General features: G+C 41.4%; 1 protein-coding gene across 4 annotated transcripts in view; it reads right to left on the bottom strand.

Annotated features, from left to right (window-relative positions):
- Positions 1–623: 623 nt before the first annotated feature.
- Positions 624–13,042, bottom strand: part of ankrd11 (ankyrin repeat domain 11) — a 57,420-nt gene continuing 45,001 nt past the window's right edge. For 3 of the 4 annotated variants that reach the window (XM_077712579.1, XM_077712582.1, XM_077712580.1), the window contains 7 exons: positions 12,736–12,883; positions 8,253–12,630; positions 5,516–8,174; positions 4,911–5,009; positions 4,555–4,698; positions 4,380–4,472; positions 624–4,146 (listed from right to left, as the gene is read on the bottom strand). In XM_077712579.1, the coding sequence (XP_077568705.1) occupies positions 3,961–4,146; positions 4,380–4,472; positions 4,555–4,698; positions 4,911–5,009; positions 5,516–8,174; positions 8,253–12,630; positions 12,736–12,883 (7,707 nt within the window). In that variant the 3' untranslated portion in view covers positions 624–3,960. The remainder of the gene's footprint in view (positions 4,147–4,379; positions 4,473–4,554; positions 4,699–4,910; positions 5,010–5,515; positions 8,175–8,252; positions 12,631–12,735; positions 12,884–13,042) is intronic. The other variant, XM_077712581.1, reaches the window with a different exon arrangement.

Raw genomic sequence — 13,042 nt, 5'->3', positions numbered from 1 at the left:
AGGGTTGGATTTCCACAGAAGCTAAAATTGGCAGCTATGTCAAAACAGCTATTTTAACCATAGTCAGCAGACCGTTTTAAGAACTAATTGCCTCTCTATTTTCTCTTCTATTATTGGCATAGGAGTTTAGAATCTATCTATAAAACAACCAAATCTTACACATGACAAACACAAAAGAAACGGTCACTGCCTTAATATTTCAAAATTTTATTAACGAACATAATCTCTGAGGAACAACAGCAGTTCTCGCGCTCTCTGTACATGCAACTGTAGAAAATAACAATTTTGAGTTTTTATTTTTCTATTTTAGTCTTATACCCACCCATCCTCATGATTCTCGCATTTGTTTTATTTCAGGAAATCATAAACAGCTAAAAGGAGAAAGTACTGGATTTCTATTACAGCACTGACATTAGCATCACCAAGCCCTCATAACCCCCCCCCCTTCCCCTGGCCCCCTCCCTTAGCTGCTCCAACAATATGTACACAAATTTCGTGGTACAAAAAAAAACAAAAACAAAATAAAATAAAACATTGTTACAGATCCACCTGCAGTGAGCATATTCTGCTCACTTCCATTAGAAGCCCACATTCTACACAACTTTTCAGACTAGTACAAAGAAGAGGGTGCAAAACGTCCTGGGAGGTTTTATTTACAGATCTATTTACAGTATGTCTCTTTCACGCATTACAAGGAGGAAAATTTACACAGCGGAGACCAACTTTGAGCAAAACATACCACAGGTGCCAGGAAAAGAAAAAAAAACAATAATAAATACGTTATTTCTCACCATTGAAAGAGTAGTTCTCAATGCTTTGTATTAGTCATTGTCCATTCTAAAAAAAAAAGGAACAAAGAAACAGCTACAATCTGGGTTTGAATTAAAAAAAAAAAATCGACAAAAAAAACTAGAAAAAAGGCTTGAAATCGTGACACCGTAGAAAAAAAGCAATTATATACCTACATCGATTGCGAAAACCGAAAGAAATCAAAATAATGAATGAACGTGAGTAGAGGTAATCTGTTGCTGACTGAGGTGGTGTCAGGCTAACTAACATCTGTATCACCACTGCCAAGTGCTCTACTGTGCATTGGACAATGGATGTGTGTGCACTCAAAAGGATGTGGGGGGGTCACATGGCATGGCTGATCGTTCAGGAAAATGAGGGGGGGGGGGTGTTGGAATCAACCTGATTTACTCTATTGCTCTGATGTGCAGGAGGCGCCGTCGGCCAACAGAAATATTTCCAATTAATTGCAGTGTGCCACGGTAGAAACCATCACCATTTCAAGCCTTTGTCGTTCATATCAGTGATTGATCACACGAGTAAAATCAAAGGCTGAAAAGGAAATTAAAACAGAGGATGTCTTGTAAACAATATCGAGGGTATCAGCGGACAGGGCATAGTAACGGGTTTACATTCTGCTTGATAAGCAATGTGATTGACATGCCACTGGTGTTAGACACAAAAACACCAATGTGATACATAACATTACACACAGAGTTAAAAAGACAACACACACATAAGAACTCCATGACCAAAACACAACCTCAACTTGAAAGAAACCAACACAAACCAAGAACACCAAAACCAAAGTGGGGGTTTAAAAAAAATAAAGCAATAATGAATGTCAATGTGTACCAACACGGTGGTGTGAAACCAATTTCTAGCCACTTTGTCTGCACAGTGTATTAGCGCTTGACTACATATCCCAAACAAAGCAATGACATGTTTGACTGACAGTATGCAGAAGGCCCTTGAGTGTAAAGTGTAATATGATGGCATTTTGGACAATGAATTGAAAAGCTAATCCATTTTACAGTTCAATTCCATGTGCGTGCTCTCGTGAAAGTAATAACATAAATCAGAGGAAGAAACCAAATTGTAAAGATGTTGATTAAACTCTTTGGCTGGACTGACTTATATATCAGAACCATTGCGATCCAAATCACCTGATGGTTGTGTGTGTGTGTGTGTGTAGGGGGGGGGGGGGATACACTAAAGGCCACATCCTGCACAAGAGTAGATACTTAGTGTTCTACCTCACTGATGCCATCCAATGGGTAAGTGTTGCAACGTGTAGGGTGACGGAGCAATGAGGAACAGAAGCGACATAAAACATTTCAAAAGGACAGCCAGGAACAACCTCTGCCTCTGCAGACTTACTCTTAATTTGGACATGCTTGAACATAATACGATGATCTCAATGTTTTCCGATGATAGTGGACGAGTAAAACATATTTCATGCCAATTATTGAAAATGAAAACACAAATACAGTTGGAAACATTAAACGTAACCACAATAGTGGATTACAAGAGTGACATCGCGTATGCTTTCATTTAAAACAATAAATATCTATGACTTTGCCTAACAATGAGTACATTAGTTTTCAGTTGAAAAGGCATTTTCTTGGTTTTGAGACTTCTCCGATATAGTTGTGTAGTAAAGCAATGAGTAATATTCCTCTATTTGTTAAATAAGTCCTCATCTAGTCTGCTACATGTGTGGAAACGTGTGGGTTGGCCTTTGGGGGCCTGTGAAATCCAAAAGTGGTGTCTGTCAGCCATTTGTGTAAATTATGGTGATGTCACTTTAGGTGGTAGTGATAAGTAGGACTAAACAACATTGCCTTTCCAATACTGACATATTTGAGTACATATTTGGCCCAAAGATATGAGGGAGGGAAAGTGCTGCCCAAAAGTGAACTGTACATAAAAAGATAATTTTTATTTCTTTTATGGTTTTCTTTACACTTACTTGAGTGATATTACAGTACATAAGTTATTTACAACTGTGCAGTAATGTGTGGCAAAATAAATTATCTAGAAGGCAGCAAGAATACATTGGTTAACGAATATAAAAACTGTACATAATTTACGGAATACAACTTTTTTTTATGTTTTCTTTCATTTCTTTTTTTTCCATTAAACTAATATTGGCTCTGTAGTGTTGTTTCAAGTCACTTTCTCAGAAACAATGAAATGCCCAAGTAAAGAAATAGACAAAAACAATAATTTTCCCCCCATCGCCTAACAAACCACAATTTGTCAATAGTCTCTTTGAATGTCAACATTCGTTATGTTTGTTGCTTCTTCTTGTCCTGTGGTGCTTTGGCAGTCCGAGGCGCTCTGATGCTTTTGTGGAGCGAGCGAGGTGGCTGAGAACACTCCGGTTTGACCTCAGGGACCCACCGCGCTCTCTCTGGTCTCTTTTGCATGGCTGAGAGGCGCACTGACAGTTACTTCTGCCGCCTTTTGATCCGTCTCAGATCTGGCCGCACTGTTAAGCCAAGCCTGGTGCAGTTTTAACAGTGTGTGTGTGTGTGCAGCCTAGATGGACCAGCACCAACGTCTGAGTCCTCTGGCAGTGGATTCTCACAAGATCCAGACATTGCACCGGGACTTTATTGACATCCTCTGGGGAAGCACCGACGAGTGCGCCCCTGGGCGCATCAGAGGGAGGATTCTTTTCAGTTCCTCGCATTGGTACCCAAGCACCAATGTTGTTGGGAGAGCCTCACTTTGACACTGCGCTCCAGTGTTAAGTCTTACGAAGCAAAGCCCCAAAAATGCAGAAAATATATCTCTATCTCTCACCTTGTCACAGGTGGGAACAAGGGAGTCATGGGCCAGTGCTGTGGAAAGCAAAAAACAAAAAAACAACAAAGGTTTTTGCTTTTCATGCTCTGATCAAAAAGGAGTAAAAACTTTTGAGAGTGAAAGTGCAAGTTTAGTATTTTCTTTCCCCCCCAGTAAAAATAAGTTTTCCTTCTTTGAGGAAGGGAACCAAGAGCTTTTTTTTCCTTTTTAAAATCTGCACTTGTCCACTCTACTTGCTTTCCTTTCAGAAGGCCCTTCTCAATTTTGCTAGCCCTTTCCATTTGTTCGGTTCAACAAATTCTCTTAGAGAAGAGGATTCGGATAAAGTTTGCTTCTTTATCACTGAGCCAAGAGCTGTCATGCCGGCAGAAGGACAAAGTCATCGTTGACATCGACCATTGGGACGTAGAAAGACGGCACTTCATTGACACAGAGGGACTTGTGTCCAGCAGGATCCAATTCCTGAACCTTTAACTGCCATTCCATCCTTTGTACCGCATTGAGGGCTGCTGCTTCGTGCTGTTGTCTCATCAACAGGCAAGTCTGGGAAGGAGAGAAAATGTACATTAATCCCAATAACTAAAACGTGGAACATCTATAGTGGTTGGTTCCTTAGAGTCGGATTCTCTCCGTAATCAAGCTCATTGATCAAATCAATTTAATCTCCAGTAAACTTACTTTATTAAAAATGGGAGGAAATGTCATGATGAGAAAATGGAGGCACTCCTGACACAATGTACTACTCCAAAAATAGGACCCGTTTACAAATGTTTTACCTTCATACGATCATATTTATCGTCGACGTCCTGAATCCAGGAGATGAATTGTCGTGCGTTGAAACGATCTCTGACCGATTTGTTTTCATCACCCTGGTCAAAGACACCACGTTAAGAGCAAAGTAAAACAGAATAATGCATCATTTTTCATTGTAAAAATCTGTATATGTCCTACCTGGCTTTCTGATGGCATATTGTATACTTCAGAGTCTAAAAGCATGGTGCAGGCACTAAATGGAACAGCCTGATTTGCTATTGTCCTTGCAGCTCTGCAGTGGACTCGTAAAACTTCTTGCTCACAAGAGACAATGAGCTTTTCCTGTGACAATGGAGTGAAAGAATCGGTAAACGAGATTTAAAAAAGAACAAAGGTGAATTCAATGCTTTCCAGTAGAGACTTAAACCTTCTACTAATAAAGCTCCCCGTGTGAATTTGGCCGCCTTAGTTAAAGAGTGTTTCTAAACACAACACATACAAAAATGCAATGGGAGAAATCATTGCTGGTATATCGAGATGAGGTTCTTTCTTACCCGCTCTATACTGTGCTGTAACCGCAGCTTTCCCCTCACTGCCTCCTGTTGTCTGAAGAGATCTTTTAGAGGCTCAGACAATGACGGTGGTGGGGCAATCTGTTTAAAAAAAAAAAAACATTTCAATAATCTGCAACCAATGACATGAGAAAACATTTTCATTCCCTAAACCAAAGACAGTGTAAAACTTTGTGAGTTGTCTCCTGCATACTACCCAATTAGGTGGGATTGGCTCCAGCACCCCCACAAACCTCGTAAGGATAAGCGGCATGGAAGATGAATGGATATACATAAGAAACCTGTGTCATTATATCAGGTTTCTAAGAAAAATTGTGATGAAGCTCAGGGTCTCCATTTTGAAGCTATTTTTGGTTTGTTTTTTTGCTTGCCTCTGCAGAGATATGATTGCTCATATTAAAACTTTGCGGTTCCATAAGCGTGTGGCTGTACAGCACAGTGTGAAACGACACCCTCACTGCTTTGATTTATTGTCATTTGTAGAATGATACGACTGTCGAGAGAGAGATGGCAAACTTCAACCAAGCCACCCGTGTTTTTATCCAGCATATGCAAGGAAACAAAAAGTTTAGTCTATTTTAACTTACCACAGGTATATGAAGCTTGCTGAGTGGCTTCCCATCCAACAGATATGAGCCAGTATACGTCACATACTCAGCATAGCACTGTGGCGCCTGCGGGGTGATGTAGCACAATATTTTCCTCTTTTCCTCAATCTTTTTCCTAATCTGAAGATAATCGAAATAAGGATTGGAACGGTCACTGTGGTAAGGCTCAATGTCATCCAACTTTATGGCATTGACAACCACGGCCAATGTTTGCTGAATCATTTCTCGAGTCTGTTGCATGGCCGTGTTCACCAGCTGCACTTGCACCTGTTGCCCCGTTGAACGTGGAAACTTTCTTTTACGTGGGTGCTGGGTCTGAGAATCATCATCTTCTGTCGGTAGTGGACGCCCTTTACTTGTTTTGCTCAGAACCACCGTAGGTGACGTGGTCAAAGAACTTGGTACAGATAGAGTCAGAGTTGAATTGGACGCAGGAGTTGAGATGCTAAGCAGAGAATCTTTTTCTTTCTTCAGGGATGAAAAGGCCAACACTGAAGTCGGAGTTGGTGTTCTCGTAGGAATAGGGTTAATAGTGACTACTGGACTAATGGTCACAGAAAGGGAAGTTGTTGAAGGTGTTATGCTGGGAGAAGGAACTACGGCAGAAGCATTGTTCTTGGCTCGGTTGCGTGTCATTCTCTGTGGGATTTCATCCACCTTTTTGGGAATATCTGTCAACACTGTGCTTTGGGGTACTGGAGCTGGCTTTTGTGTTATTTCTTGAGTGTCTAAATGCTCCGGGAAACTGGGAGGGGTAACGGCCACTGGGGGATGCGGAACAGGATCGTGCGGTAAAGATTCTATTGGGGGATCAGATATTTCCTCCTTTCTCTCCTCTGGTTTGTCAACTGACAGGTTTTCGTTTGATAACTGCAAAGACTCAGCCATGGGATGAATTTGGATGTGATGTAGCTGGCTGCTCTCAGATTTTACAGATGAAAACAAAATATCAGGCTCAGACTCATGCGAGGCGCCATACTGCATTTTAGTTTCCAATATGATGCTCTGTTGTGGAAAAGTCAAAGGGCTATTGACTGGAACACTCTGAGGCTCAGGGTCCAACTCCTGCTGAAAGTTGTCATGGGATGATGGTACAACTAAGTCTTGTCCAGTGGGTTCTCCAAGCCTCTGATCTTCACCGGGGCATCTATTGTCCATAAGACCTGAATGGTCCACCTGCATTAAATCATGATCATCAACATCCATAATTGTATGACGAATGTGAGATTGCACAGTCTTTGTAAGATCACAAAACTCAGATCCTCGATGATCAACTTCTTCTGACTTTTCTGGCAGCGGGAGGTCTGGTAATGAGAAAGGTCCAAGGTCATCTAGCTCATCTGCATCAGTAGAAAAGGGATCTGCCCAGGGCACAACTGGCTCAGGCGCAACAGCTGGAGTCAGGTGTCCCTCAGTGGTAGGGCAGAAGGTATGTGAGGTCTGCGTGGTACCTGGCTCGTCACAGGCAGGCTCAGGCTCCATCTCGTGAGTCATCTCAATATTTGATTTGTTGCAGTCTTGGAAAAAAGACTCAAGTCTTGTGGAGGATGAGGAAGTATTTAAATAACTGTTTTCAACCTCCAGAGCATTGTCAGGTCTCTCTGGGGAAGGAATGTCAGCCACAGCCTCTTTCTGCTCATCAAAATCCTCAGGGTCTTCTTCTTTGTGCCACCTATTCCAGGTGGCATAGGGAGGAGTAACAGATGGGTGGCCAGACAAGTGCTGCAGCTCATTGTCTGAATGAGAATAAGGACTGGTTATTTTAGACACTGCAGCTTCTATCTCCCCGTAAGTTCGGTGGGGAGATTTAAGGTCTACATCATGGTTCCAACTCATGCTGTGATCGAAACAGTTTTCCTCATGGTTGGGTTCTGAATGCTGTGGAGAAAAATGATGAACTACTGGATCTTGTTGATCTGGTGACTCAACATGCCAACTCTTTCTCAAGGGATCCTCAACTTGAACGGGGAATGATGATTCCTGTGTTTTTTGTGTCTCACCCACAGCACAATGGTCATCACTTGTTCTATCATCAAAATCAAGGTCTTCGCCTTCATCCTCCTCCTCATCTTCTTCATCCCTTTCCTCCATAACTGAAGGGAGATCTGAGAGAACCAAGTTGGGCTCACTGTGGTGAGGTTCAGCTATGTCATCAATATCCAGTGGAGGCAATGCTGCAGGCGCTGGTGTTGGTGGTGCAGCAATATCGAAGCAGGGCTCCTGTGGATCTGGCCTGTGAACTGGTGTTGATGGCTTAGGCAAGTAACTATTGTAAACACTATCAGGAAGATGCTCATTACTCTCTGCGCACGTTAGCATCGGTGTTGCCAGATCCGGCGTAGGCTGAATCGGCTCCTGCCGAGGAGACAGCAACCTGATCGGCGAAAAATAGGGCGAGGGCAAACGCTCGAGTCTATCCACTGAGGCCAATTTGTCTTCTAGAGAGTGTGAAGCAGTCGTAGGATCAAACTCAGCTGATGTATCACTATGCTGTCGCAAGAACTTGTCAGCCTCAATTTTAAACTCCTCCTCCAGAGGCCTGCGAACGTCAGAGGAAGCAGAGCGGCCGATGAGTGGTAACTGGAGATTCTTTGCCGGGGTTGGGCAAGTGCCTTCCTGAAAACCTTGAGAGTACCTACTGGTGGACATAAAAAAAGAAAGAACATTAGAACACAATTAAGGATAACAGTAGATAAACAACTAAGTGACAAAATACCTTTCAAAAAAGGATGGTGAGCATGCATTCATAGACATCGTCATTGCTGATGAGTTCTGGCAATCTAGACCATCAAGCATAATATCAGGGTAATCTTCGGCACTACAGGATGGGGTCCGTGGAGTCTGCATTACTTCCTCATAACTGGGGCAAGAGATGACAGATGTTGGTGTGGGGACACCAGTGGGCCTGTTTTGCTCGGATCTGGGAGAAGCTGGAAGATTCTCTTTCGTTTGATGGCCAGGTAGCCAGTCTTTTGAGTTGTGACTGTTGTCTGTAGGCTGTTGAAACTTCCTACTAGGGGACATCATTTGAGCGGGTTGACTAATGTCCTTCGACTTCTTCTCTTTAAGCCCAGACTCGACGCTGTTTGATTTCTTAGAGGACAGCTCACTGCGGTTCTTCCTCACTTCTTCAGTAGACTTTGTTTTGTCCTTAAGTTTGGGATCTCCTGACTTAGGTCTCAGCTTCTCCATTTGTTTCATTCTTTCTTTATGTCTTTTATGGCGCTCTTCGATTTCTTGATCCTTCAGACTCAACATCTGGCCAAAACTAGTCATTTGATAATCACCATCCACCAGGAGTTTTTCACGTGGACGGTTATCTTTCCGCCCTGTATCTTTGGACTGATTAAGCTTTTCATTTTCGTCTTTAATTTTGGGCTTTGTGTGATCTAACCTATTGTCTTTGTCGATTATATCCCGATTCCTTTCTTTTTTAATGTCAGATTTGGGGCTTTCTTCTCTTGATCTTTCTTTCAGAATGGTGATCTGAGGGCTATCTTTCATTGCTGACTTTGAGCCGTCAATATGCTTGTTTCTTTCATCCTTTATTTTATCTTTGTGCTTTTCCTTTTTCTTTTTGTCCTTAATTCGATCACTGATGACAGCTGTTGATTTGTCCTTTTTAGACATCTCTTTTTCAAATTCTAACGTTTTATCAAAGTCGTCTTCACCTTCCCCTTTACTACCATATGGGAAGGTATAAGGATCTGCCTCGAGGGGCATGGGCTCTTTCTCAAATGGTAAACTTTCCCTGCGACTGTACATGTCTCTGATTTCTTCAGCTTTATCACGTTTGTCCCCTTTGTCCTTTTTGATTCTTTCCTTATCTTTGTCGTGGCTTTTCTTGGAAGAGGACGAGGAAGAATGTCGATGTCTTTCCTTCTCTCGGAATTTATCCTGGGGTGTCGATATAGAGAGACAGTCTCTCCTGTCATCAGTTATATCTGCAAGGCTGATAGAGTCATAGTAACTTGTGAGGATGGGTTCTTGACCTCTGTCAGTGAAACTGTCCAGGGAAATGTCACTGTTCTTGTCATTGGAGTCATCCTTATAGTCATTCATAGCTTCTTCTTCCAATTTTTCAAGGAGGGACTTTTCATTCTCACCACTGCCCTTTGACAGTTTTCTTTCCTTGGGGTTATCCAGTTTGTCTTTGTATTTGCTTTTTGATTTATCATCACTGTTATCCCTTTTGTCCAAGAGCTTCTGTTTATTTTTCTTCTCTTGGTTTGAATCCATTGACATTCGGTCTTTTCTCTCCTTGTGTTTGACATCAGCAGATTCTTTCTTGTCTTTGTTGTGTTTCTCAAGGGAGCCCTTCCGCTCTTTACCTGTGTCAAATGTGGCCTTCTCCTTCTTCTTCTCTTTATGTTCTTTGTCTTTAGCCTTTTCAGCATTGTGTTTAGTCTCAGATGACATTTTCCTCACTTTGTCTGGTGTGAAGTGATCCAGATCATCCTGTTCAGGAGTTAAGTCTTTTCTGATAGTATCAGAAACTTGAGAAATAGAGCCATTGTAACTGTCCTCATCATCACTTTCATCAGTAAAAATGTCTGCTATCTTGTACCATGTTTTTTCCCTGATTTTCTCTGGCTTTTTCTCCTCTTTCTTCACCTCCAAGAAATCTTTCTCTCTGTCAGTATGTTTGTCATGGGAGGTTTTCTCTTTCTTGTCCTTTGCTTGTTCTGATGACATCTTTCGATCTTTGCCATGAGAGTCTTTGTGTTTGTCTTTTGCAGCCTCCTTCTTGTCTTTGGCTGTCCGATCAGGTTCTTTTTCCTTGGCAGATTTCTCGGTAGAGATTTTATCACTCTTATCCTTCTCTTGATCATTTCCTCTATCTTTAATTTTGTCTTTGTGCTTTTCAGTTTTTGTTTTTTCTCGCTTTTCTATTCCGTCAAACTTTTTTTCCTTCTCCTTACCAGCCTGGTTTCTTTCACGGATGTCAGCTGATTTGCAGACAACATCCATTTCTTTGAAGAAAGTATCATTGACATACTCATCTCTAATAAAATCTTGTTTTGTCTTTGTTTCCTTTCTCTCCTTCACAAAGTCATATGAATCTTTGCGATCGCGGCTGTTGTCCTGAGAATCTTTGTCCTTTTTGTCTTTACTAAGTTCCATCATTTCTTTACGCTTTTTATCTTTTTCAACAGAGTGACTTGAGTTTAGTTTTTGCTTTTCTGACCAATCTTTTTTCTTTTCGCTCGTCTTTTCTGAAGAATCTTTGTCTTTCTTTTTAGACTGGATATCTTTTTCTGACCTTTTCTCACTATGATCGGATTTCTTGTCTTTTATTTTCTCTTTTCTCCTCGTCTCCTCCTTGACTGTTTCAACAATCAGTTTAACAGAATTGTTGGCTTTGTATTCCTTGTATTCTTTAACTGGGGCATCCCAGCTGTCCTCTCCGTAGAGGGAAGAGTCCGACGACATCTCTGAACCCCATCTGTCATGATGGTCATCCGAGGCACTAAGCTTTGTGTCATCCAGGTTGAGGAAACGGTTATTGACATCATAGCTTTCATACTCTGACTCTTCCTTCAGAACTTTGTCCTTTTTACATTTCTCCTCCTTGGTGTTTTTGTCCTTATCAACCTTTATATGCTTTTCCTCTTTCTGCTCACTCTTTTTATCTGGTCTCGACTTCTCCTTGGATTTTTTCTTTTTCTCTTCTTTGTGGTTTTTTAGTTTCTCTTCCTTCGATTTTTCCTTGACAGATTTAACAGACTTTTCTCGCTCTTCCTTATTAGTTTTGTCTTTGGTGGAGTCCTTTGCTTTCTTATTTTTTTCCTTGTCTGCTGCCCTATGCATGTCTTTGCCAGATGACCAATTCTCCTCAGACTTGCTTTTTGAAAGCCTTTCCTCCTTTTTTGAATGGTCTTTTTCGTGTTTTGATAATTTGATCTTGCCTTCAGTTTGGGATTCTGACTCCACTATTACGGACTTTTGTCTTGAATCATCGAAATCAAATGAATAGCTTTTTACAAATTTTTCATTCATGTCTTGATTTAGCACAAGACTAGGTGCTTTATCCTTTTCTTTGCTTTTGTGCTTGTGCTTCACCTTATGCTTCTTGACAACTTTACCATCAATATCAGTTTTGGAGACTGTACTATCTGTATTGGTATTTTTGTAGATGTCTGAATTTTTCTTGTCAATCGTGTTGTTGTGTACATTGTTATTCTTCTTCTTGTTCTCTTGTCCTTTCCTCTTAACTTGCTTGACTGACTCAACACTAGACTCACCAGAGGAATAGTCAGATTCACTGGACAGTCTTGTTCTAACAGAGTCAGACAGAGAACTTACTTCGGACCAAGTTGGAGACGACACAGTCTTCCACCCATCAGTCCGCCACTGTTTTGGGTGTTGTTCCGCTAATGATGGCGCTTGTTTCTGGGAGTTCAAGTTTCCATGTGAGGAGGAGGACGTGTTGAATACCGTGGAATCTTTTACAATCAATGAAGAATCCTTAATGCAGTTTGATCCTTTATCGTCTTCACTCTCCATATCACCACAATCAGAATCAGACGTGCATAATTTGTCATTTATCTTACCAAACCGGACTTCTTTGCCAAGATTGTTTTTGCTTTCCTTCTTTCTCTTCTTTTTAACTTTATTCTTATCTTTTAGTTGTTTGGAACTAGGATTTCCAGAGTCTCTCGTCTTGGCATTTGTTTGAAGGGCTTGTTGTCGTGGTGTAGGTGCTGGTGTGAAACACAGCGTTCTATCATCCTCATCGGAACTGTTACTGTCCGAGATGATACGCCTGACGGCTTTCTTTGGTGTGAGTGAGTTGCTTTTGGAATAGGTTTTGACCTCCATCTTGGGTATGGAGATGAAGCTGTTGGCCTTGGTGACTGTTTCTTTGCGGAAGTCTTTTTTCAAAAGGTGCTTGTCGTCCACAGGGGGGATTCGCTCCTCTTCATCATCTTCGTCAAATTCGTACTCATCTTTAACAGGCGTGACAGCGGATTTAGCTTGGTCTAATGTTTTCCCTTTTAACTTCAAGCCTTTCTCAAACTCTGAGTCTGTATTATTGCCATCAACCGAGCTAGATGGGGCACATGAAGGTGCATCCTCCTCTTCTGAAGATTCTGTATGGAGAAAAGAAATTGAAGGAAATGTTAAATCATAATTAAATTTGAAAAAAAAGTACTAAAACACACTATTTTTTAATATTAACATTAAAAACTACATACCCGAGGAACTCTCTTCACTTGAGGTGTATGTGCCTTTCCCCAGCAACAAATTGAGCATGGTTGGAGAGTTGGCCACATTCAAAGGCGTTTCACCTCTTCGGTTGCTCTGCCGTGGGTCCCCTCCATACCGCAAAAGTAGCTTAACCACCTGGAGATACAAAAAATCAAAAATCTTATTCAGAATGAAAAAATAAATAGGAGAAAATGAGAATGAATAGTAACTTCCGGTAAAAACGAGAGTAAATTTCCATTTCTGCACTTACAAACGAGGGGTAACACAAGCTCATGAATGACTAAATAGCAAAGT

The sequence above is a fragment of the Stigmatopora nigra genome, chromosome 3, assembly GCF_051989575.1.
Source record: "Stigmatopora nigra isolate UIUO_SnigA chromosome 3, RoL_Snig_1.1, whole genome shotgun sequence".
NCBI classification, from domain to species: domain Eukaryota; kingdom Metazoa; phylum Chordata; class Actinopteri; order Syngnathiformes; family Syngnathidae; genus Stigmatopora; species Stigmatopora nigra.
Note: the sequence above shows the minus strand (reverse complement) of the source record. Positions and strands in the feature narration are given on the sequence as shown.